The sequence below is a fragment of the Sus scrofa genome, chromosome 7 (genome assembly GCF_054392235.1).
Source record: "Sus scrofa isolate SSC_HxYL_T2T_F1_AM1 chromosome 7, Sscrofa_HxYL_maternal_Yorkshire_Landrace_v2.0, whole genome shotgun sequence".
Classification (NCBI taxonomy): domain Eukaryota; kingdom Metazoa; phylum Chordata; class Mammalia; order Artiodactyla; family Suidae; genus Sus; species Sus scrofa.
In genome coordinates, this window is record NC_139389.1 from 129,407,018 (window position 1) to 129,431,770 (window position 24,753).

The following is a 24,753-nucleotide window of genomic DNA, read 5'->3' on the forward strand; positions in this document are numbered from 1 at the left end:
ATAAATACACAAGAACATCTGGTCTTTTGAACTGTAGTCACTGCTGAATTTAAACACTGTACGCGCTTGACAAAATTAAAGGAGTTTTATTCTTTGTTTTTCCTGGGCTTTAAATAGCAAGCCGCAAATAGTACTTAGAATTATCATTTCTAGTTCATTTTGAATATTACGTAGAGAAACTTATTCTGTCTTCTCCCAGACTCTCTTGTACCTGGGGTCTCTGGAGTTCGGGCTCAAGGTTAAAATGTATCACCTTATTAAAACAATGACCCAAGTCAAATTAAAAGGGGAGAAAAACCCTACTAAATGCTTTTCTCCCATTTTCCCCACAACAATTCCTAAATGCCACTAGACAATTAGAGCAATTTTGCTATCTTTTGTAGAGTAAAGTAATTAAAATTATTACTGCCACTTTTGTAATAAACTCGTGTGACTTTAAAAGTCTGTCCCCACTCGCTTTCATGATGGAGACATCACACAATCTGTAATTGTGCTATTAAGGAAAAGAGAGCTAATCTTTTTGCATTTGAAGTAAGCCTTCATCATCAGCCCAACAAAGCCAGACAGATCAAAAAAGAACCAGAGAGAGCATTTAAGGAAATTAGTACAAGTGTCAGTTAAAAGGTAAAAATTAATGCACTTATTATTGAAATATGGTTGAAACCTACGTTCTTTTCATTTCTTTGATATTGCCAAGGCATAAAACATTCAATTAACTTTCCATTGTGTTGGGGGAGAAAAGGCAGAGGATTGTCAGGCAAGTGTTAGGGTGTAGATGATGCTCAGTGAAAAGTAGATTAGGACGAACAGGAGGGACCAGACCTCGGGGTCCCAGCCGCGAAGATGGAACTGCTTCCGCCTTTCAGACCCCACCCAGACGCTGCCGCCCGGTTGGGGTGGCAGATGGAAACATCAGCTCGAGTTCTTTACTTAAAAATCACAGCCATGGTGCCATCACAGTTGTCCTGAGCCTTCGTGCCTGGACTTACTCCGCGTTCTCTGATGTGGTGTGAGCATAGGATGAAAAGGAGACACAGAAGACACACTGGAAAGAGAAGTGACCATCAAGAGACGTTTGGATTAGGGAAGAACTTTTGCTTTTGGACAGTACTTTTTTTTTTTTTTTTCAATTTTTTCTCATGCTTCAGCATTTATTTTTTCTCACCAGAAAAATAAAAAGAGATGATTTTAGAGGAATAAATTAGGAGGCTGGGATTAAAATAGACATACTCCCATACATGAAGCCGATAACCCACAGGGACCTGCTGTGTAGCACAGGGAGCTATATTCAATATCTTGTATAGGGAAAAGAATATATAAAAGAGAGAGAGCGAGTGTGTGCGTGTATGTGTGTGTGTTTGTGTGTAGAACGGAATCACTTTACACCTGAAAACTAATACAACATTTTAAATCAACTATATTTCATTAAAATTTAAAAAAAATAAAAGAAAAATAAAGTTGATTTGGGGTAAGAAGCAGCAGAAGGTGGAGAGGGGAGGAAAAATAGAGGCTTTGGGGTGAGGCTGATTGGTGTCATCATGAGGGACTCAGCCACTTCATGCTGTGTGACTTCGGATAAGTCATTTAACATCTCTGAGTTAACAGCCCCTTCTTTTATACCCCTGTATAGGGATGTGAGTATCTGCTGTGTTAGGTGGTTAATGAGTGTGAATGTGCCTCACCCAATTTCTCACATTCAACAGATGTTAATTTTTTCACCCTGACACTATCCCTTCAAAACCCTTTCATGCAAAAAAGACAAATCAATGAATATTATTTGGTATTTATGGAAAGCAGGATCAGCATTTGCTGCAAATCTTTCATGCTGAGTTTATATTAACTCTCCGTCATAACCATCACTTTTCAGGGCCAAGCGTTTTATTTAGCTTTTGAAATTTTTGCAAGTTTATTCAGTAGGGTAGATTTATAAGGCTACTCTCAGAACATCAAAACTCCTTAGCTGAACAATCATTATTTGACAATCGCAATTCAAGAATTTTTTAAATTGTATAATGAATCAATCTTCCTAAATTGTATGCATGTCAAATTGTGATCAACTTGCTGGGAAACTGTTCGGCAAGAGAAGGCCTAATGTTTAAAGTGAAAATTACTGGGATCACGCACACTAATTTGTCTCTCTCATTAATGAAACATTGTTTTATGGCCCTGAGAAAAAAAGACTTGCACACATTATAAAACAGATTTTAAGAGAAAAATACACCAGAGATAGGTTCATACCATACCACATCAGATGCAGAAGTTTTGCTCCCGAAATCTTAGCCTGGCCCTGGGCACGTCAAAGACACCTTATGTACATTTTAAAGACAAAGAAATAGGCATGTTTCCTAAAGTGTGACTTATAATCAGGGTGTGGCTGATGCTGATGCTTGGAGAAGGATTCTTTCCAACCCCAGCTGTCCATGTTTGGGTTCATAAAGGCTCTCGGGGAAGGGGGCTACAGGACCACTTTATTAGCAGGGGTGATTTTGAGTTTAGAGAAGATACATTCTAAGAGGCACACTCTCTACCTAAAAACACTGTTGGTAAAGTTCTGAAATGCATCTCCAAGAAAAAAAAATTTGCAACATTTGTGCTACTTTCTAGCCAACTCTGCCCAGGCACTTAAGGAAAATAACTCAGTTATAAAATCCAAATCACTGATGTTGTGGTTATTATTCTTATTAACATGCATATGATAGAAGTGAGTGCCAAAATGACAGATTTACGCTTTTGCAAAGGTATTGAATCAAAGGAGGAAGGTAAAAGCCACTACTACCCTAAAACCTAAAAGTGATAGACTATTTGGGTTGTTGTCTTATTTTTTTCTCCCCTGTGCAGATGGCTGATAATGATGGTTTCTGTTTTTTTTTTTTCCCCCACAGAAACACAGTAGGAATATAATCAGGAATACAAAACTAGCCGCTGAAAGCAAGCTTGTGCTCTCCTGTTTGGGAACTTTTCTGATTCTAGGTCTTTTCTGAAAGGTTCAGGGACCTGGAGGAACCGGGGAGCCGGGACAGTGAATGAGTGGGGAAAGGTGAGGGGGGGAATTCATTTTAAGAACGGCCCCCGGAGTTCTCGTTGTGGCTCAGCAGAGATGAACCTGACTAGCATCCATGAGGATTCCAAACCCTGGCCTTGCTCAGTGGGTTAGGGATCCAGCATTGCCACACACTGTCGTGTAGATCACAGATGTGGCTCAGATCCCAGATCGCTGTGGCTGTGGTGTAGGCTGGCAGGCTGGCAACTGCAGCTCCAATTCGATCTCTAGACTGGGAACGTCCATATGCCATGAGTGTGGCTCTAAAAAGACCAAAAAAAAAAAAAAAAAAAAAAAAAAGATCCTTTTCAACAGAGTGAAGATAAAGGGACCTAAAAAATCTGCAGGAATTCCCTGGTGGCTTAGTGGTTAAGGATTTGGCATTGTCACTGCTGTGGCTTGGGTCCACGGCTGTGGCATGGGTTCCATCCCTGGCCCAGGAACTTCCACACGGCTCGGGAATGGCAAAAACAATAACAACAACAAAACTAAAGTCCACATGTATACCTTGCCTTTTTGATTTACAGACTCAAAAGAAATGCAGAGAGAACTAAAGAAAGGGGGGCCCTGGGAATCGGAAGGAATGCCAAGGAGAGGTTAAGACAAGCCCAGAACGTCTGAATCCCTCAGGTTTTCTGTGTCCTTTCCAATCTGCCGTTTCACTGGGTCCTTTATCCAGTCCAGGGAAGTTATAGCACGAGGGAGATTTTCATTTTGTTTTATTTAAGCTTTTTTTTTTTTTTTTTTTTTTTTTTTGCTACTTCTAGGGCCGCTCTAGCGGCATATGGAGATTCCCAGGCTAGGGGCCTAATCGGAGCCATAGCCACAAGCCTACACCAGAGCCACAGCAACATGGGATCCGAGCCACGTTTGCGACCTACACCACAGCTCACGGCAACACCAGATCCCTAACCCACTGAGCAAGGCCAGGGATCGAACTGGCAACCTCCTGGTTCCTAGTCGGATTCATTAAACACTGATCCACAACGTGAACTCCTAAATTTTTTTTAATTATAGTTGATTTACAATGTTCTATCCATTTCTGCTGTACAACAAACTGACCTGTTAAAAAATTTTTTATATATACATTCTTTTTCTGACATTCTCCTCCACGATGAGCAATTCTAGATGTTCCAAAGAGAGCCAGGGCCTAGGGCTAAAGGAGCCAGGTAGCGAGTCCCTGCCCAAGGTCCCAGCCCCAGGACCTGTGCTGCCTCGGGAATTGGGAAGCCGAATCAGAACACTCAATACCTTCATACACTGGAGCATTAACTCTGTCACTGGTTCATTTAGAAAGAACTTCAGTTTCCCCATCCCTCGTCTTCTCTGCTCCTGGGGGTGGGACCAATAGCAGCATGTTATTATATACACAACTTAGAATTTCAGAGGTGGAAGGGGTCTCGAACAAGGCCCAGGATAGCAACTTGAGACAAAACCAGGATCCGCTCTCCAGATCCCACCAAAGTGCCATAACGTAGTAGAGCAACCAAGATGCTGCACATGGTTTATAACGCTCGCTTTGGGATGCATTTCCCCAACCTCGTCAAAAGCATTTTTGCCTCTGCGTTTGAATCCAGCCCACAAAGTCTCAAGTCTTTGGCTTTGCCTTTTGCCTGTCCTGTGACTTGGGTACAAAACTGGACCTCTCTGTGCCTCAGTATCCTCTTCTGTGAGCTGAAGCATCACAAAGTCCTCCCACCCAAGATAAGGGTAGGGACAGGGTACAAATGTGTCAAGACTGAGATGGCACGATCGAAGCACCCAATGGCTATTTAGCCATCTCTTCGTCATCATCCCCACTGCTGTGAACAGAGGCAGGGCCAGATTTTCAGTCCCACTTTACAGGTGAGGAAAGTGAGGGAAGTGTCCTAGTTAAGCCACCCAGAGACCAGGCTAGACCTACATTCCTTAACTTCTAGTCCAAAGCTTGTCCCCCTTGTTTTGCTGGAATAAGTGCTGACATTCGAAGAGTTGGTGGGTGAGCGCAAATAGACTTGGGCTGGAAAGGAGGTCATGGCCAAAGCAATAATGAAACAATAATCATAATCAAATACTAAGACAACAATAAAAGGTGTCAGGCATTTCTTGTCCACACAGCCTCTTTCTCATTCTAATGGAGAATTAGGAGTGTTTCCTAATCTACCTTAGACTTCAAGGCTGCGCATGGGTTTGAGGCCAAAGGGCCCAAGTCAGAGGGTCACACACATTTCTAGAGCCAGGGTGGGAGGCCAAAGCTGGAGCAAGAACCACTACTTGGAGTTGGTTTGTGCTAAATGGTGCTGCAGGATGGCCCTGCAAACACAGAACTTCCGAAAGTATACAGCTCTCGGGGGACACAAAGACCTGGGAGCCGCAAAGCCCAGACGAGAAGCAGACTCAGTGCGACAGCATTAGCAGATTTCCGTGGGTGCTGCTGGATGTCCCAGGATAGAGAGCTGTGCGTCCTTCAACTTATCAGCAAGGAAATCAGAGCACACTGATTTTTTTCCATTCCCCAGGGGGGGGAACTGTGCAATCAGAGGCCAAGAAGCTTTGGGGAGGCAGGATTTCTTCCTGCTAGGTCACTCGTGATCCCACCCAAGCCAAATCAAACTGTCTTCCACCTTTTCAACTTGCACTTGTGCTCAGAAAACACATGCCAGCATTGACCTTGGACCTGAGGGCAGCACCCATGCGTCCCATCCTGGTTTCTAACTTGACAGCAGCATGGCCCTGGCCACTCTGTGGGTCTCAGTCAAGAAAAAGCAGTGGGGTACAGCACAGGGAACCATATCCAATCGCTTGTGAAGGAAAATAGTATGAGAAAAAGAATGTGTATGACTGGGTCACTCTGCCGTACAGCAGAAATTGAGAGAACACTGTAAATCAACTATAACTTTAAAAAGTAAGAAAAAGAAAGAAAGAAAAAGCAGGGTTGATGATGTAGCCACCCTGTCTGGCACCACAAATGAGTCAGCTGCACACAGCTGGTTCCCCCTTGGCTGTGCTCATGGGTGTTCATTCTTGGACCATGTGGTGGCTGGAACATCCCCATCCTGAAGGCCCTCCCTTGTTACCTCTGTCAGTGGGAAAAAAAAAAATTTTTTTTTTTGGTCTTTTTAGGGCCGCACCTGCAGCATATGGAAGTTCCCAGGCTAGGGGTCGAATCGGAGCTACAGCTGCCAGCCTATACCCCAGCCACACGTCAGATCTGAGCCACGTCTGCAATCCATACCACAGCTCATGGCAACGCCAGATCCTTAACCTACCGACTGGGGCCAGGGACTGAACCTGCATCCTCATGGATGTTAGATTCATTTCCGTTGAGCCACAAGGGGAACTCCTACCTCTGCCAGTGAAATATTAAAGTCTTGGGGTTGCTGGCTGGGGTCTGTATCCCTGTCTAGAGAAATGCCTGCCTGCTGATAAATCAGGCACCCACTCTTTGTGCCTTGTATTTATTTTCTTACAAGTCATGGAGGTCTCAGGCTGCTGAGGATTGAGCTTGTGTCAGGAGCCCCCTGACCAGCTGGGGGACCCCTGCCTGCTCTTGGTGCCTGGATTTTCCCACCAGCCAAACAGATCGAGACCAACTAGTCCTCTAGCATTGAGACGGTGAGCGATTCATAGGCGGGAGGCCGCGTGAAGTCTGCAGTGCCTGGCTAAAGAAAGGTACTCAATGGAGTTCCCATCATGGCGCAGTGGTTAACGAATCCGACTAGGAACCATGAGGTTGCGGGTTCGGTCCCTGCCCTTGCTCAGTGGGTTAGCGATCCGGCGTTGCCGTGAGCTGTGGTGTAGATCGCAGACGCGGCTCGGATCCCACGTTGCTGCGGCTCTGGTGTAGGCCGGCGGCTACAGCTCCGATTTGACCCCTAGCCTGGGAACCTCCATATGCCGCAGGAGCGGCCAAAGAAATAGCAAAAAGACAAAAAAAAAAAAAAAAAAAAAGAAAGGTACTCAATGAATGCTAGTGACTGATCTGACCATTAGAAATCATGCTTAAAAGCCGGTCAAGACACGCAAACACGCTTCTCTACCTGCAAAGCACTCAAATAAGTGGTTGTGGAGGAAATAAAGGCATTGAAGAATGAATCCAGGGGCAGAACCCCAATTATGAGATTCTGCCCCCCCTCCAAAACCCTCTTACCCACATAGTATTCAGGAAGCTAAATTCATTGAAAAAGCACTAGGCACCATTCGAGTGGAGGTGATGTTATATTTGTCACACTTTCAATTGATGAAAAAAAAAAACAATAAAAAACAAAGGCATATATCTCCTGTTTGCCATGGAGCCTGCCAGGTAGGCGAGATAACTGTCTTTATTATCAACATCATATCATCTCTAATTACTCTTTATTTTGACATAGATATCTTTTTCCTATCCGTTATCTCTCTCTTTTCTGTATCTTTATCTATATCCATATTTCTGTATCTCTATCTTTTTCCAATATCTCTGGTCACAGCCATATCTATGCCCGAATCTATACTTCTATGGCTATACTATCATCTTTATTCTTTTCAAATCCATATCCATGTCTACAGAAGGAAACCAGGTCTTCAGTGAGATTCCACAACTAGACAAAGGTCATAGCCAGGACCTGAGAGAGGGTGTCAGAGTCAAGGTTTTTGGCTTTAAATGCTGATCTTTGCTACTTCTCTCATCTCTCAAATAAAAGGGATTTTTAGGAGTTCCCTTTGTGGCTCAGGGGTTAAGACCCAGACATAGGGTCCATGAGGATACAGGTTCAATCCCTGGCCTCCCTCAGTGGGTTCAGGATCCTGCATGGCCACAAGCTGTGGTGTAGGTCCCAGATGGGGCTGGGATCCGGTCTTGCTATGGCTGTGGCACAGGACAGAAGTTGCAGCTCTGATGTGACCCCTAGTCTGGGGACTTTCATATGATGCAGGTGCAGCTGTAAAAAGAAAAAAACCCATAAAAATAAATCAATGGGATTAAAAAAATAAAAGGGAAGAAAAGCAAAAGAAAAAAGGAAAGAAGGAGGGAAGCAAGCAACTTCTATTCACAAAGACCAACATATGGCCAGGCCTCTATCCCCTTCATCTCCATTAACTTACTGTCTCGGGTGCGGGGTAGACAAGGGAAGAGTCTTCAAAACGACCGGTCACAGTACAGTTATGTGTCATTTTCTGTATATCTTCTTGCTTGAAATTCTTAGAAAGGTTTTAAAATGCCAGATGTTATTTATTTATTTATTTATTGCTTTTTAGGGCCGCACATGCGGCATATGGAGGTTCCAGGCTAGGGGTCCAATCGGAGCTGTAGCCACCGGCCTACGCCACAGCCACAGCCACAGCCACGCCAGATCAGAACCAATCTGCAACCTAGACCATAGCTCACCGCAACACCAAAGCCTTAATCCACTGAGCGATGCCGGGGACTGAACCCACATCCCCATGGATGCTAGCTGGGTTCATTACTGCTGAGCCACAACGGGAATGCCCCAGATGTTTCTTAAAATTAGGAAATACAATAGAATTTTTTTTTTCTTTTGCAGAGGGGGGATTAGGTAATTTATATTATTAACAACTATTTTGTGAATGTATCCTGGAAACTTTCTGTATTAATGCAGATCTAAGCTAGTATTTTAGAAGACACACCCCCTTTACTTTCTTTTCTCTATTTTTTTTTAATTTTAATTTTTATTTCCCCATCTATTTTTTTTCTTCACTCACAGCTTTCATAACAAAACATGGTGAAAGAGTATAATTGGAAGCCAGGATGATTAAAATTGATATTTTTGCAACTGTTTTGCAGGGTGGAGCCCTAATTTTAAAACAAATTATCAAATATTTTAAGAAGTCTGGTTGAAGATTACTCTTCCTCCTCTCAAAATTTCAAGAATTGAATTGCCGTGAGTAATTGGCAGGATTTTTTTTTTTTTTTGGAATGAATGTATTTGATTTAAACCCAAGGTTTCTTTCCCCTGTTCATAAAAGCTGACAGATCTCCCCCATTTTACAATAATAATTTTTAGGGTCAGATTTCAAGTCCTTCTAATTCCTTTTTTTTTTCTTCCAAATATGAAATTTACAGAAGGAACAAAGCATACCTATTTCGTTTTTTTTAAATTGAGTAGCAATATTTTAAAGACTATATTTTAAGAGTACCTTCTAGGCTAGAGGTTTGCAAAACATCAGCTGTTTCTCCTTGTGTGAGGTTTTGTTTATGCCCTTCTTTTCAGTCTATTTCTGGTCTCCTGCATGTAGCACAGGTTGCTTAAAAAATCAAAGGCAAATACAAAATTTACCGGGAATCTTCTACAGAACTTGAGTTAAGCCATATTATAATTTTGTTTTCTGTTGTTGCTTTTAACTGTATGAATGATTTACGCCGTCTGTGTTTGTGGTTTCCTATATGGCAAAGGAATGCCATTCTCACACCCTCTACTTGCTCTCTCCTTATTTCTTCTTCACTGCCTTGTCTTTGCAGAATTATTCAACTCAGACTGCCATGCCAGGGGGAAACTATGAACACTTAGGCATTATGTTTTATTTTTAAGAAGTCGAGGTTAACTTTTTCCCAAGTCCATTTCCCTCCCTTAGACAAATCAACAGTGGGTATATTTTCCAAGAAGAGGCGTGCCTTTGGTTTTGGGTCCATTTTCTGAAAACTCCCATTTCTTTGCAGCGGGTTCTAATTTATTTTGCAGTTCACACAGCACGCTGTAAACATAATGTAAAGTTTTCGAAGCTTAATTAACAGCTAAGGATAATAGCAGGCCAAGTTTTTAGAGGCATTAAGCTTAGCTCCAAGAAAATGAAGAGGCTTCTGCGCAGGAAGCTGTGAACTTGTGCCTCTTAAAACAATGATGCAGGATTCAGAATCATGGCTTTGCTTTCGATGGTAGGACCAGCATACCTGCCGGCTTAACCCCGATCAGGCCAAGATGCTTCTTGCAGGACCTCCGCTCTGGAGGAATTTTACACTTATGGAGATGAGGTGGCAATAACAGAAAAACCCCATGGTTCAGAAAAGCCACTTTTAAATTCCACTGGGGTGGAGGTGGGGTCCGCTCTCTGGACAGAGTCACAGCAAACTGAAACCGCAGCCCAAGTCTAATGGTGGGTGGGCGGTCTCAGACCTGCAGCAGGGGCAGAAGAGGGTGGCGCTATCTGTAGCGTTGTTTCCTTCCCTTCCTGGCAGGAGTGCTTGATGTGGTCACTCAGTCTCCCCTGGCCTCAGTTTTCTCATCTGTAGAATGGGCCTGAGAATCTCACAGGCAGGCCATTGTGTCTTAGCTGCTGTGCACATTCCTGTAACTCTCTGGACAACTGAGTCGAGTCTGGCTTAGTCACTACCTCAAGGGCCTTGGATAAGACTGTGCATCTCTCTGCGGCTCAGTTTACCCATTTTGTACATAAAGGGGCTGAATTCTGGCCTTGCATTTCTCCCAGGGTGGGTGAAAGGGTCCTGGGGGATCAAGAGGGCCGGGGTTTGCAGACTGCCTATTCAGCAAAGGTCTCAACGTAGACTTTTGATCATCTCACCAAATGGAGACATACTGTCCTTGTCAAGGTAAAAAGGCACTTCTCATCGCTGGGTACATTGTGCTTCCCAATGCAGTCACCTGCCTGAAATACACCAGGACTCTTTACTTATTATAACCCTTTAAATTACGGGGTCAGCTGCACACTTCTATTCCATCGTACTGCTCGTGTTCGGAGGTTATTTTATTATTTGAGGTATCTGTTTGGCATCCTCTCATTAAAAAAAAAAATTCCAGCTCCTCAAAAAAAAAAAAATTCAAGCTCTTACAGTTTTATGATTCTATTTGTAAATCCAAGCGGGGTTTTTATATTACTTTAGTGACCCATCTCGCATCCCTTTTAGGCAAAATGCTTGTGGGCAGCTGGAAGGCGCTGCTCTGGTCTGCGAGGTCGGGGAATCAGGAAGCGATTGGGCACCGGGTGGTCAGCGCGCATTTGAGCCAAGGGCGGAGGCGCACCAACGCGCGCGGGAGGAGCCGGTGGTGGCTGCCAGCTTTAGGAGCCCGTGCCTCCAGCCACCTGTTGTTGATCCAGGGGACAGTCTCCGCCCTTGGAGTCCTGAGGTCGAGGGCTAAAAGGAAGACTGGGCGACAGCGGAGATCGGAGGAGGCAACAGTTGTTTCCTGGTTTCTTGGGGAGGAATGAAATGTTGGTGCGCTGACCAGAGCCCTGTTCGGCTCCGCATTTTCCTCAAGTTTCGCCGCTGAGAAGAACTTAACAACGGTAATAAAAATAATAATAATAGTTTTTAAAAAGCCGTGGGAAGCCACATCGCCCGGGTCGGCCCTGCAGGGTCCAGATCGCCTGGCTCCGCGCAAGGGTGGCGCGCTCTCCCCTCCCGGAGCGTAAAAACGCAGCAGCCCGGCGCCCAGCCCGGGCTCTCCAGAGTTCTGGGCTCCTTAATGAGGCTCTATTGAGGAAGCAGCGGGATCAGTGACCCCCAAAGAAGTCCCCTCACCTCTAGCTGGTTTGCAACCATTAACGTGCGCCAGCGTGCCCTGCTATTGGGGTGACAGCGAAGGGTGGCGCAAGTCCAGCGCCAAGAGAGCCCGTCCCGCAAGAGGCGCGCTCTGGCCCGCCGCCCGAGGAGCGCGCAAGCACTCGTTCCGAAATCCCCTCAGACTGTATAACTTTTTTTCTCTTTCTAAAGAGCAGCCTAATTTGACGAGATCAGTTCTCCCCGCGATGACAATCCTTGTCTCCAGCCCCAGAGTTGCAGGGGGTGGGCGTGGGTCTGCCTTGGCACCCCTGCCATCAGAGGACCGGAAGGTGGCTCGGGAACATCAGGCCCGCGCGCCTGGCGGGGGCGCAGCGGGGTTCAAATGGGAGCTCGTTTTTTTTTTTTTTTTTTTTTTTTTTGGCTTCCGGGCGCGGCGTTTTCAGTCTCGTGTGTGTTTAACTGTATTTAATATATATTTTTGCTCTTCTCTCGTTTTCTTTACGAATGAACCTGCCCTTCCGCCTGGCGCGCCCCAAACCTCCCCCGCATCGCAGGCACCCGGCCGGGTGCAGGCGAGCACACGCAGGCGGTTGAAGACGCCGGTCCTGGTGCCGCTGGGATGCGCGGGGCCGCGGGGAGACGACGACGAGGGAGCCGGGCCTCCAGCTCAAGGTCTGCCGGAGCCACTAACCCTGTGGATCTAACGCGCAGCCGGTGTCTCGGCTCCCCATCTTGCCGCCACTCTGCACCGGGGTGGGTTTCTTTTCAGGGTAAAGTGAACCGAAGTCTTTGTTTCTAGTTTGTCTAAATCTGGGGTGGGTAGGAATGGGGATGAGATCTGAGATCTTGCCCGGGGCCTACCTCGCGCTCCCGGTAAACACAGCTCGGAAAGAAAAGGCAAGGTCCTGGACTTGGAAAGAAAAGTCAGTGTCCCCAGCTCACTCCTCCACCTTGCCCAACCAAGTCTTTGGTTGTTTTTGTTGCCTTTTTTTTTTTTAAGGGCCTCACCCACAGCATGTGGAAGTTCCCAGGCCTGGGGAGGGGGGGGGTTCGATCAGAGCCGCAGTTGCAGGCCTAGGCCACAGCCATGGCCACGCAGGATCCGAGCTGTGTCTGTGACCTACATCACAGCTCACTGACAACACTGGAGCCCTAACCCATTGAGCGAGACCAGGGACCAAACCCGCATCCTCATGGATACTAGCCGGGTTCCTTTTGCTTAGCCACAAAGGGAACTCCCTTCTTGTCTTCATGTACACATATTTCTAGCCCTACAAGTCTGTTGTCACCACAAAGCCCTCATGCCTGTAGAGGGTCCCAGATGCCCTGGAAATGTCCTCTGCTTCCAGAATTAGCCTTTTCGGATTTAATGCCCACAAGACCTGGTATCACAACCAAGCTGACAGCGGGCCCGTGGGATCCTTACCTAAATATCAGAAAGAGCTTTAAGGGGCTCTACACTAACTTAACTTCCATTAGTACCCCCACCAATCACTCCATAGGGTCCTCCTCAATCCCCCCCCCGCCCCCCGCTAGGACCCCCCCCCCCATGCAGTAAGTAGAAACTCCCCTCCCCCTAGTCAAAAATCGTGGGTCAAGCGTCTCCTACTGCAGTGTGACTTTTTAGGCAATTCCGTAAATTTTCTTGTCTGCATTTCCTTCTCTATGGAATTGAAGAAAACCGTAATACACACGTGTCTTGGCTGCAAGGTCGTGGTGACGATGGGAGGTGATTTTGTGTTTGTGAGCACTTTGCAAAACTCCAGACTGCCCTCCTTAGACCCGATAGGGATGGGGACCTCACTTGAGAGGGTGGGTGCAGAGCAAAGAAACGTGGGAAGACGCAGCCATCTCACTGATTAGCCTCAATCAATGAAAAATGCAAAGCTGAAACCCGCTGGGGCCTGGCAGAGGGGAAGTTTGCAGTTAACTCTGTTCTTGGAAGAGTTTTAACGCTGTTCTGTTCTTTGTAGAAGGCCCTTCCCGAAGGAAGTCTGAGGCTTTTGAGGACGATTTGCCAGGGCAGGCCCTTTAATGGAGCGAGATGTGTGGCCCCAGCCTCAGCTCCTCACGCTTCCAAGAGCAACACTGAGAGGTGTGGACCAGTGGGAGTGAGTGGCAGGCCCTCCCGCAGCTGTTGGGCACCTGAGCCCCCCACAAGCCCATTCCTGATCCTTCTCTCATCTCAAAATCGGGCCTGATGGCACCTGTATCACATCTTGGAAGCACCAGAGACAAGAATCACAGAGAAAGCTTATGGCTGCACCCTGCTGCTCTGCCAAGCACCGGGCCCGAGCCATGGCCGCATGAATACGCTCATTTGAGGTAGGTACTGTTAATATGGCCAGTTGACCTAGGAGAAGTGTCACCGGATGCGAGTTCATGTGCCCAAAGCACAGTGAGGCCAGACAAACTGAAATGTCAGAGTCTGGAGCAGAGAAAGGTCTATGGCAGGTTTATTGCATTTTTCAGGGCAAAGCGAGGGAGGGGAGTGGTCGGTTGTTGCAAACTTCTTGGTGAAGGAATCTTTTGTTCTTGCCGCTGTGCACATAGGTCAGGTCACGATGTCCTTGTAATCCTCCAACAAGACAAACTGCTGTTCTCTGTTCTGCAACTTTTTATATCTGTATGAATGGGAAAATGTTATTCCCTTAAAGGTCAGAGCCTTGAGCATGGGCTGTCTGAGTATTTCAGCCTCTGGGCAACATTCTTAATTGGCAGCCGAAGCAGTAGAAGACAAAGGTTTAAGTAAAAGACAGAGATCTGATGTGGAGTCTGGTTTGTTCTTCCCTGTTGCGGGAGCACTGCGGAGGCGGAGAGCAGGGATGTAGCTTGCCCTCGGAATAAGCAGTGGAGCTGGGATTCCACTCAGCCCATCTGAGCCCAGAGCCCACACTTGGAAGCTCTTGGGCACAGGGCCTGGCTAACACCCAATCTTGGGAGGCACGTCGTGCTGTTTTAAGGAAAACCAGACTTGTTCCAACTTGCCCCATCCCCATGCACCTGCTGTTTCCGTTTAGGCGTTTTATTTTGAGGTTGTTGGGGGAAGCCTGTGGCATTCATCTCTGGGAGCACTTTTATCAGAACTGAAATCTTCCAAGCTTGCATTGGCTACTTTGAAACTCCGCGGATGGCGATGAATATGGATGGACGGTCGTTTCCTATGAATATGGAGGAGGGGGTGGGGGCGCCCGGCGGATGGATTACTATTTAACATTAACCGCTGGTAACCTTTCCTCCTCTCTGACTTGCCCGCGATATTATCCTGAGAAGGGTCAGCCCCGGATGCTTTTTTGCAAAATACGATTAGTCACTTGTGGCCACATGTGCTTGCCCTGGACCTTATATGCCATCCTATATAATTATTAGAAGGATCTTCTAATTTTATTTGAAATTCTAAGTTGACACATGTGCCAGGGTGCCGTGACACAGCGTTGTGTTTAATTTCTTTTGTTAGCCTCATTTGGACTCCTGAAGAATTATGCTGCACGGAATCTCTATCCTGTTCGCTTCCTTATTGCGATAGTTACCTCTTGGAGCCGTGAATCCCAGCCTTGAGGATTTGCTCCAAAAAATCCCTCCCTGTGCTGTGTGTTCTTCTTCATGGGTCCAAATAAGGGGCTATTTAGGTGGCTTGGTCATAGCTTGAAACTACAGGCATGGGTGCTCAGAATTCTCTTTTCGTACCTGCTGTTCCCCCTGTCTGCAATGCTTTTCCCTTCTCTTCATCTGTTTGGTAAGCTCCTATTGATTCTATAAGACCCAACTCAAGCCTTCCTTTTTGCAGCCATCCCTGACTCCAAGAGTTGGCTGCGTCCCCCTAAATGCCTCCTGTACCTCTCTCCGGCAGGGCTTGTGTTGCCCTCTGCTGCTACCAGATTTTTATGTTTCTGTCAAATTCTGGTCATCTGGTGTGTGCGGTTCTAATTGTAGACTCTGAAGGCAGACGTCCTAGGCTCACGTGTTGACACCCACACTCCCTTGCCACATGGCCTCCTTTGTGTCAGCAGAGTCATAATATTGCCTGACTCCCAGATTGATAGGAGTCAAAGAGGTATATAATTCAAACTACCTTATCTTGCATCAGGCGCTCAATAAATCTTCGGTATCATGGTGACATGGTCTTTCTTATGGGCTGTGAGCTTATCGGGGGCTGTGAGCAAAGCCTTAGTATTTATTCCCATTTCCTTGACACAGAGTGGGTGCTGTATTCCTAGTACTTGGCACATCATATGGACTCAGTTACCATTTTCAGGAAAAAAATGAGAGAGGCAGAGTTTGTTAACGAGGGTACCAAATATCATCTACCGTAATTAATTGATTACCCAGCATCACTACAGTATGTCTTGATTCTGCAGTGGGTAAAAGTGAAGTATCAACACCCCATCTAACTTACCATATAGTTGGGCTGATAAACAAGCACTATGCCCATCACATGCTGGCACAAGAGAGAAATACCTATGTGCTGCAGCGCTGGTTCCTTTAACCCACTGTGCCAGGCTGGGGATAAAAGCCACGTCTCCCAGGAGATTGGAGCCGCCGCAGTCAGATTCTTAACCCACTGAGCCACAGAGGGAACTCCTAGTCCCCTTTCTAATCTATCTTCACTCTTGCCTGACTTTTCCTGTTGCTAGGCATCTAATCATGCCTAGAGGTTAAGAAAGCTGAAGAAATTTAAGCCAGAGAGCTACTCCCATGGATCCCTTTCACATTTTCACAGGGTCATATGTCTGTCTTTCTTTCTTTCTCTCTTTCCTTCCTCCCTTCTTTCTTTTTAACTTTATCAGAGTACAGTTGACTTACAATGTTGTATTAGTTTCAGGTGTACAGCAAAGTGAATCAGTTAGACATATAAATATATCCATTCTTTTTTCCTATGCAGGTTATTACATTCATTTTCTTAAAGGGCCCCCCAACTGCTTTAAGCTTCAGGCTCCCCAGTAACTGGATTTGCCCCACTGTGTGTCTTAAACACACGTGATGACTCCTCAGTATCTGGAAGGGTGAGCACCTGCTTTGAGCCACCCAGCGTATGAGTTTGTCCAGGTAACATCCAGACTCTTAGGCTGGGATGTGACCCCCTTTGTAATCTGACCCAATGCCACCTTGATCCATCTTGCCCTGGAGCCCGCTGGGCTACTTGCTCTTGACAAGTGCACTGTTTCATCTTCCCACCTCTAAGCAGGTTTTCCTCTGCCTCGGATGCTCCCCTCCCCAACACACACCTCTGCCTGTGACATAGTCATTGCATCCCTCCAGCCACGTGTGACACGGTCACAGCATCCCTCCAGCCACGTGTGACACAGTCACAGCATCCCTCCAGCCACGTGTGACACAGTCACAGCATCCCTCCAGCCACGTGTGACACAGTCACAGCATCCCTCCAGCCACATTCACGTTCCCCTTCTCTCCAAGTTCCCCCACCAACTCGCGACTCCCACTTCTTGTCCCCGGCATGCCACTCAGCCTGCTTTGATGATCCTCCTCATATGCGACTCTGCTTTGTCACTGATGGTCTGTTTTGCCTCTGCGACAAGCGCTCTGCCAGCAGGACTGTCAGATTCCCATTCATTTGCCTGAACTTTGGGCCTGATGTCTGTTTACAGTCAGTAGCCTCCTTGCTTGGGGAGAGAAGGGAAGGAGGGAGGGAGGGAGGGGGAGAAGAGTTTTTGTGTAATTTGTCAAACGAGCGTTAGAAAAAACAGATTTTATAATTTCAGAGGAAGAAGAGATTATTCAGCCTGCCTGGAGAAGGGCCCTCAGCTTGACTTTGAAGGCTAAAGTGGTAACTGGAGTTCAGAATGACCGGTGGACCAGGAGGTACTCTTTGGGTGTATGAAAAACCATCTGTGTGTTTTTTGGTTTTGTGCCCACCCGCCTGTACATAGCAAAGCCTTCAAAACATAAATTGGAAATGATTGTCGTTCACGAGCAAGAGCCGAGTGTTTACTTTTCGAGCAACTGCTTGGAGAAACAATGGCTTTTTGTTTCCAAAAATCATATATTGCTAATATCAAAGAGCCTTGTGAAAGGCGTCTTCAATAGCACGTGAAAAATGAAAGTATCGCTCTAGATCGGAACCTGGAAAAGAGGTCTTTTCTGTTCTCTAAGCGTCACACTGTGCGGTAGCATTTGTGAAGATGGCCTCGAAGTTAAATGTTCTTGGATACTGGCAGGTGACACGGCAAAAATCAAACGCATTGTTTTGTGACAAGGTTTGAGGACCGGAATTTAGCAAAGCACCGGGTATGGGAGACGGCTGAATTAATACTGTTGACATCGTGGTTCTAAAGATGGATAAGGAAGGTTCATTCACGAAAAACTAGAATGGCAGATGGAATAATGACGGCATTCATCATCCGTCAAAGGCATTTATTAAGCACCCACAGGTACTTGGCAGCGTGTGGCGGGCCTTGCACTGTAGACAGACGTGCTCCCTTTTCAGCCAAGAGCTTTGCCATTGTCCGCCTCCTTTGTTGGGAGCACAACGTCTCTCCTTGTCATTGGTGCCTGAGAGACACTCCTTGTCGTTATTTATGCTGTCTGGGTTTCTGATTTTCAAGGTGGGGGGGAGGCGGGTCTCTTTTTGTCATTTCTTTTAATTATGCCACATGAAGGGGTGTTCATCCTCCTGGGAGAGGTTGCCCCTGTGGGTGGGTGAGCTTGCGGGGTGGGCACCACCTGTGCCCATTCACAGCATCCTCGGGGCGATGGGTGGCTCGCTGTGGGCGGCCATGGTCCTCCTTCTAAAAGCACCCACAGGGCTTTGCCTGTCTCTCTGTCGTAACCCCCGTTCCCTGTTCCTGCCCGTTCTGGTCTGGACTGTGAAACCGAGTGAGATGCCATGGGGGCCTTTCCCAGGACAGAACCCCCTTCTGGTTCCCTGCTTCCCTCTTGTCTTTAGAAAAACTTGAGCCAAGGACTGTGTGTAATTTGAGAAATGATAAAAGGCAGAGACAAAGGGAAACAATCAAGCAAACCCAAATCCTAAGAGTTTCGCTATTAAGCCAAGTTAAGGGCCTTTGGTTCTTCTGCAAGCGCTGTAGGTAATATTCGGAACCATCTCCCCTGAGCTGTTTTGTAGATACTGAAAATCCCGCTGGGTGGAAGACGTTACCTACATGATGACGGACTGTGGCCACAATTCTGAGAACGAGCTTCAAAGAAATGGGGACAAACAGACCCTGGAGCTGAAGATTAACTGGACTTGAACCAATCGCGATGACACTGGTCAGACCACCCTAAGTCCCGTTTCAAGATGACTGTCAGCGCCGACTGTGCTGTTTTGCATGTAACCCCCCATCTCTGCCTGTGGGCCCCGGATCTCCCCTTTAGAATCTCTTGCCCAGTGATTGGCAGTGGGGGCGCTGCCTCCTCCCCTGGCTGCTGGCCTCCGGATTGAAGAAGATGTTCCTTCTGCCACCTCTTGCCTCTTGAGTAGTAGCTTTTGAATGGCAGGCAGTTGGACCTGAGCTTGGGAACAACTGTGAGCAAGTCGAGGTCCCCCTAAGCCTCAGCACCCCGCTGATGCCACCTTGCCAGAGATAAGCTGTCTTTTGTTTTGTTTTGTTTTTTTGTCTTTTGTCTTTTTAGGGCCGCACCCATGGCATATGGAGGTTCCCAGGCTAGGGGTCCAATTGGAGCTACAGCTGTTGGCCTACACCACAGCCACAGCAAGGCTGGATCTGAGCCGCATCTGTGACCTACACCACAGCTCCTGGCAACACCGAATCCTTTAATGCTCTGAGCAAAGCCAGGGATAGGACCTGCAACCTCACAGACACTATGTCAGATCCTTAACCCACTGTGCAAGGCCAGGGATCGAACCCATGTCCTCATGGTTCCTAGGTGGGTTTGTTAACCACTGAGCCACGACAGGAACTCTGAGATAAGCTGTTTGTTGACTGACCCAGGAAGGCAACCAAAAAAATCCACGAAGCAATGGAAGGTCTGTGGCCGATCTTTGCAAAAGTGTGTGACACTCACTTCAGATGTATCTTATTGTGCCCATGTGGACATGCGTGGACAAATCAGTATCAGCTAAACTGCCACTTGCACAGTGTGAAGTGCTGGTAGCTCTGGTCGTTAAAAGCTGACCCCAGGCAAATGGAAATGGAGGGTGGGAGACATTGTCCTGAAGCATTTGGCTGTGGACACGTGCTGTCAGCTGGCAGGCCTGTGACCGACCGGGAGCTCCCCATCACAGTCGGTGGCAGAAAAAAGAAACGCAACCAGTTCATCATTTTTAAAAATACCATGATTGGGGGCAAAAAGCGCCTATGCTGAACTTTCATTTCGTGTTATACCCTTGAGATTTATAGAAGATTTTGACAGAAAAAAATCAAATTACAGAACATTTTTGTGTTTGGGGGAGACTTGTTGATGACATTGCCTGTCCTTCTATGAAGAGCTGAGGTATATGATTACCAAGACATTTGAAAGGTAACTTTTGTTCTTCCAGATTCATTTGTAGGCTTGTTGTGGAGGCAGTGGGGGTTAGCAATAGAGTGAGTCTCCTTTATCACCTTGGCCAACAGGGAGCTCACAATTCCGTGTTGTCACTGATGAAGGGAGCTTCCTGGCACATCACTTTTTACTTCTTCCTAAAGGCAGACTCTTCATACTGTCTTAATTTTTGTCCTAATTCATGTGTATATTTTTCTTACAAACAGATTCAGATCCTTTTGAGAGTTAAATCTATATACATACACATACATAATTATATATAAATGTTAACTGTGTAGAATATATGTGTCTGTGTGTCTGCATACAGATTTTATATGCATATACATGTATAAATACCTGTATACATCTATGTCCATATTTTTACCTATATACACACACAAGTAATTCATAAATCCATGCAACAGTGGTTACGGGCATCTAGTAGTGGTCAGGTATCCTTTGGCACATGGAGGTCTCTGGCCACTGATGAGGTAGCCATCGCATCTGTCACCCACTCCTGTCCTTTTGGTGTCACCCTTTTCCTTTGCATGGCCACCCTCTTTAACGTGCATCTCAATTGCTCCAACAGCTTCCCGTCTGGCATCTCTTCCCTGATTCTTCTTTTATACTTTTCTGCTGATTTTTTCCTACAGCTTCGTTTTTATCTCAGAGGCTTCCTCCTGTGGAGCCCGACCATGGTCATTGTGGTGGTGGTTGATCAGAGGCAGTGCCTACCCTGAGCTCCTGGCTCTGTATGTATTATCTTATTTAAACCCAACAAAATTTGTGAGGCCACCACAGTCATTGTTCCCATGTCACGAGGGAGGGGACTGGGGCTCAGAAGGTTGCAAGCCCTTGCCTAAGACCCCTCAGCCACTCCAGGGCATGCAGACTTCAAGCTTGTGGTCTCAGTTCTCTTGATGTATGTTCGTCTGTGGGTGCTGTTCCAGTCTTGTGGTTCCTGTGCCTCTACTCTTTTCCTCAAAGGAAATGGTGTCACCTGTCCTGTTTAAGGAATATTTCCAGTGGCCCTGGGTGGATCTCAGTGCTGCTGGACTAAACCTGAGGCTTTCAGTGGGGCTGCACTCATGGCAGTACTTCGTGGAGACCCAGAGTGGTGATGCCCAAACTCTACCTGAAATTCTGCATTTCCAATCCAAGTACCAGACATCTCCAGGGGCACAGGAGTCCTGGAGGAGGTTCAGAGGAATAGAACCCATGAGCTGGTCATTATTCCGCGGTGAAGTGGAGGAGGGAATTCAGGCATTCAGCAAGAGGCTGGTGCTTCCCTAGACTGCTTCGTGGCTTGAGAATCCATGGTTCATCCAGAAAGACTTGGCCTGCACTCATGTTTGCCCCTCTCCAAATTCCCACAGCATTCCTTGAGAACCAGCACTGAGAACTGGTCACACTGGTTAGACACCGTTGGGTTGCAAGCAACAGAAACCATCGTGAGCTCGTCCAAGTACCCTGGAGACTTTCCTTCACTCATTTGGCTGGTAGTTTTCTCAGACATGGTGGCGAGTGTTTATGCCATCATCTTTCTACAGCTGTATCACATTTGTTCCCCAGCAAGGGCTCACTGCCTGATGAGTACAGACGCATACAATGGCACCAGCTTTTGAGCAAAGAAAAAGCTTTATTTTGAGGTCCACTGGCAAAGAGGTGGGTCTCCAATCTGTTTCTTCTCTCCGGGGTTCTGAGTGAAACTTAAGGGGTTGAGGGGACAAGCCGAATGGCTAGTCTCGAATCAGTCCACATGTGACCGTCAGCTGCCAGAAGCCAGGTTTTCCTCCTTGAAGGGCTTCTCGCCTCCTAGAGGGCTCTTGTGGCTACACCTCCGTTCTTTGAGTTCCATAGACTGAATTCTTGGTTAGGGGGTCATCCTGGAGACACAGGTTCCCATCTTGCACATGGGCAGGGCTGTCTCTGAAAATAACTCAAGGTTTGTTTAATTAACAACCTGTTTTAAGGAAGCAAAACCATTTTCGACTCCACTGTTACGCACTGAGCACAGAGAAGACATTCAGTAAATTCCTTGGCACTGCTGTAGGCGTTTGGGATCCCAGCGAAGAAAATAAGCCCTGCCTTTCTAAAACTTACCTTCTTCAGGGAGGAGGAGATAATAAATGACAAAGAAATATGGGATGTGCATATGTTAGAAAAAAGAAACAGAGCAGTTTAAGGAGGTTAAGAATGCCAAAGGATGCGGTTCTGGGAGGGACCGAATATGGTATTAAAAAGTGGGGTTAGGGCGACCTTATTGAAAAGGGATCATGGTTGAAAAGGGCTTAGGAGGGAGCCAAGTGGAACATTCTAGAAGGAAAAGCCAATGCATAGGCCCTGAGTTAGGAGTGTGCCTGGCTTGTTGGAGGAAGAGCATGGAGGCTGGGGAAGCTGGAGCCCAGCACTTAATTTTTCCTTGAGTGTGAAAGGAAGTTCTTTTGGTGGGTTCTTCTGCTGAACACCAGGTGGTCTTGCGGTCCTGAGAGGGCATCGCTCGAGCACGTGCTTGGTCTTTAACTTGAACTCTTCTGTTTTTCGAAGAGGGAGGCCCATCAGGCTTACCGGTCTTGCGGGTTCCAAAGGATGCTGCCTTTTTTTTTTTTTTTTTTCTGAAAAAGCCTAGCTTAGGGAGCTGCTCCTGTTTGTAGATAAATTTCAAAAACATCGCCTTCCAGATGCTGTGTCTGCACAGCCCATTTTGGATGCCTGACATTTAAAATCCTGGAAACGAAACCTCCTGTGTCTTGTATCTCTTTGGAAATGATGAATTTCAAATGAACTCAAGTTAATGTAGTGCTTGTGAAGGGCGCCAGACAAACCGTGTTCAAAACTGTAGGCTCTCGACAAAACAGGTCCAGCAGGACCGCTCTCAGCAGATGGCTGTGCCCTCCCAGCCTTGCAGCAGACCCAGCCGTCGCCTCTTGGCGTGAGAAGGTATTTCTGTTTGCTTCCCCTTCACGATCGCGCCTGTGGGTGACCATGCTGTTTCCAGCAAATTGTCGTACCCCGTGCGCGTTAGTAATTGGATACCTAATCAAATTTTGCTTTTAATTGGAATGTTTGGTGTCAGGCAGATGCAGCTGGGGACACTTAGAGGGTTTTTGGTCTGGCCTGGGAACGCACGGGTAATGACTTCTTTGGTCACACAAATGTGCCCCCTTGAATAAATGTTAGTGGTAGGCAATGTCTCTTGACAGTGATATTGATCAAAGCGAGCTCCGCTATTGACATTTGAGGCCAGATCTTTCTCTGCAAGGGGGGCTGTCCTGTGAATTGCAGGATGTGTCGCCGCATCCATGGGCTTTATGCACTAGATGCTAGTAGTACTTCCTCTAGTTGTGACGACCAAAATGTCTCTAGACGTTACCGAATGTCCCCTGGGTGACAGCGTTGCTGTGGACCCTCAGATGCCAACCTCTGGGCGAGAGCGATCAGCCCCTGTATTTACAAAGTACCTTCATAACTACAGTGCTTTGGATACAAGCATCCCACCGCTTGGATAAGATTATGCCTTATAACGATAAAGACAGGAACACATACCTCCTTTTAAAATGCATCTTCTTTTGTCTTATTATAGAAGTGATACCTGCTTATTTTAGAAAATTTAGGAGCCAAACAAAACTAAGATTGAGCTACTATGCATCTGTGTTCTCACCAGCCAGCAACAAACTGCTCTAAATGTATCCAGTCTCTTTCCTGCACACATCCATGCAAATGTCAAGAGATACACTTTTGTTGCAAAAATAAGGTCATGCTTTTTGTCCTCTGTCCTAACCTATTTCCTTCTCTGTGCAAAATATAACTTGTTGCCTGCAAAATATTCTCACTCGTGATTCTAATAACTGCATGGTGTTGCAACGTGGACGTGGACGCGGAGATGGGCTATGACTCGGAGATGGGTGATAATTTCCTCACTAGTCCCCTGCTCTTGGCATTGATGTTGTTTCCAGGTTTTCTCTGTTAAAGGCTGCTTTGATTATTTCTTTTTTCATGTGTAGAACACGGAAATAGACTGGGAAATGGGATGCTGGATTTCGGTCAGGGAGGAGGGGGTGATAGGGAGAGAGGAGTTGAGAATGACATCAGGTGTATGAGGTTTAGTCACAGGGGAAGAGGAAGATGGTTCCATTAGCTGAGGTGGGGTGAAGAAAAGGGGAGGGGTTTTGTGGCGAGCCTACTCCCTCTGACAGTGAGCTGCCAGATATCGGAGATGGCTGACGGCCCAGTACAGAATCCAGGCTTGGGAGTTCCTGTCGTGATGCAATGGAAAAGAATACAACTAGTATCCATGAGGATGCAAGTTTGATCCCTGGCGTTGCTGTGAGCTGTGGTGTAGGTTGCAGACGCAGCTTGGATCCCACGTTGCTGTGCCTGTGGGGTAGGCTGGCAGCTGCAGCTCTGATTTGATCCCTAGCCTAGGAACTTTCATATGCTGCAGGTGTGCCCCTGAAAAAGCAAAGAAAGAAAATAACAAAGCAAAGCAAAACCAGAATCCAAGCTTAAAGTAGTTGTCCTCGAAGTGGGATTGAATCCTTAAGCCTAGCGCTGTCCAGCGGAAGCCTAATGCAAGCCACATGTGAAATGTCTAGATTTCTAGTGGCCACAATAAAAAAAAATTAGTTAACAGAAACAGGTGAAATTATTTGAATAGCATATTTCTTCTTGCCCAGTGTTTCCAGATTACTATACCAGTGTATGCAAATTAGCCATATTTTAGGTGCTTGGTTGCCATATGCAGCTTGCAACTACCATACCGGACAGGGTAGCTTTGAGCCATCACATCACAGCAGTGTTCACTTTGTCCTCTGGGGGATATTTGGCGATGCCTGGA

General features: G+C 46.6%; 1 protein-coding gene across 5 annotated transcripts in view; it reads left to right on the plus strand.

Annotated features, from left to right (window-relative positions):
* Positions 1-11,864: 11,864 nt before the first annotated feature.
* The window catches only part of LOC146401912 (uncharacterized), a 163,874-nt gene continuing 150,985 nt past the window's right edge, over positions 11,865-24,753 (plus strand). For all 5 annotated transcript variants that reach the window (XR_014809341.1, XR_014809342.1, XR_014809340.1 and 2 more), the window contains exons 1-2: positions 11,865-12,224; positions 13,445-13,796. Coding sequence is in view for 1 of the 5 variants with exons in the window: in XM_084967059.1 (XP_084823185.1) it covers positions 13,672-13,796 (125 nt within the window). In the remaining 4 variants the exon portion in view is untranslated. The remainder of the gene's footprint in view (positions 12,225-13,444; positions 13,797-24,753) is intronic.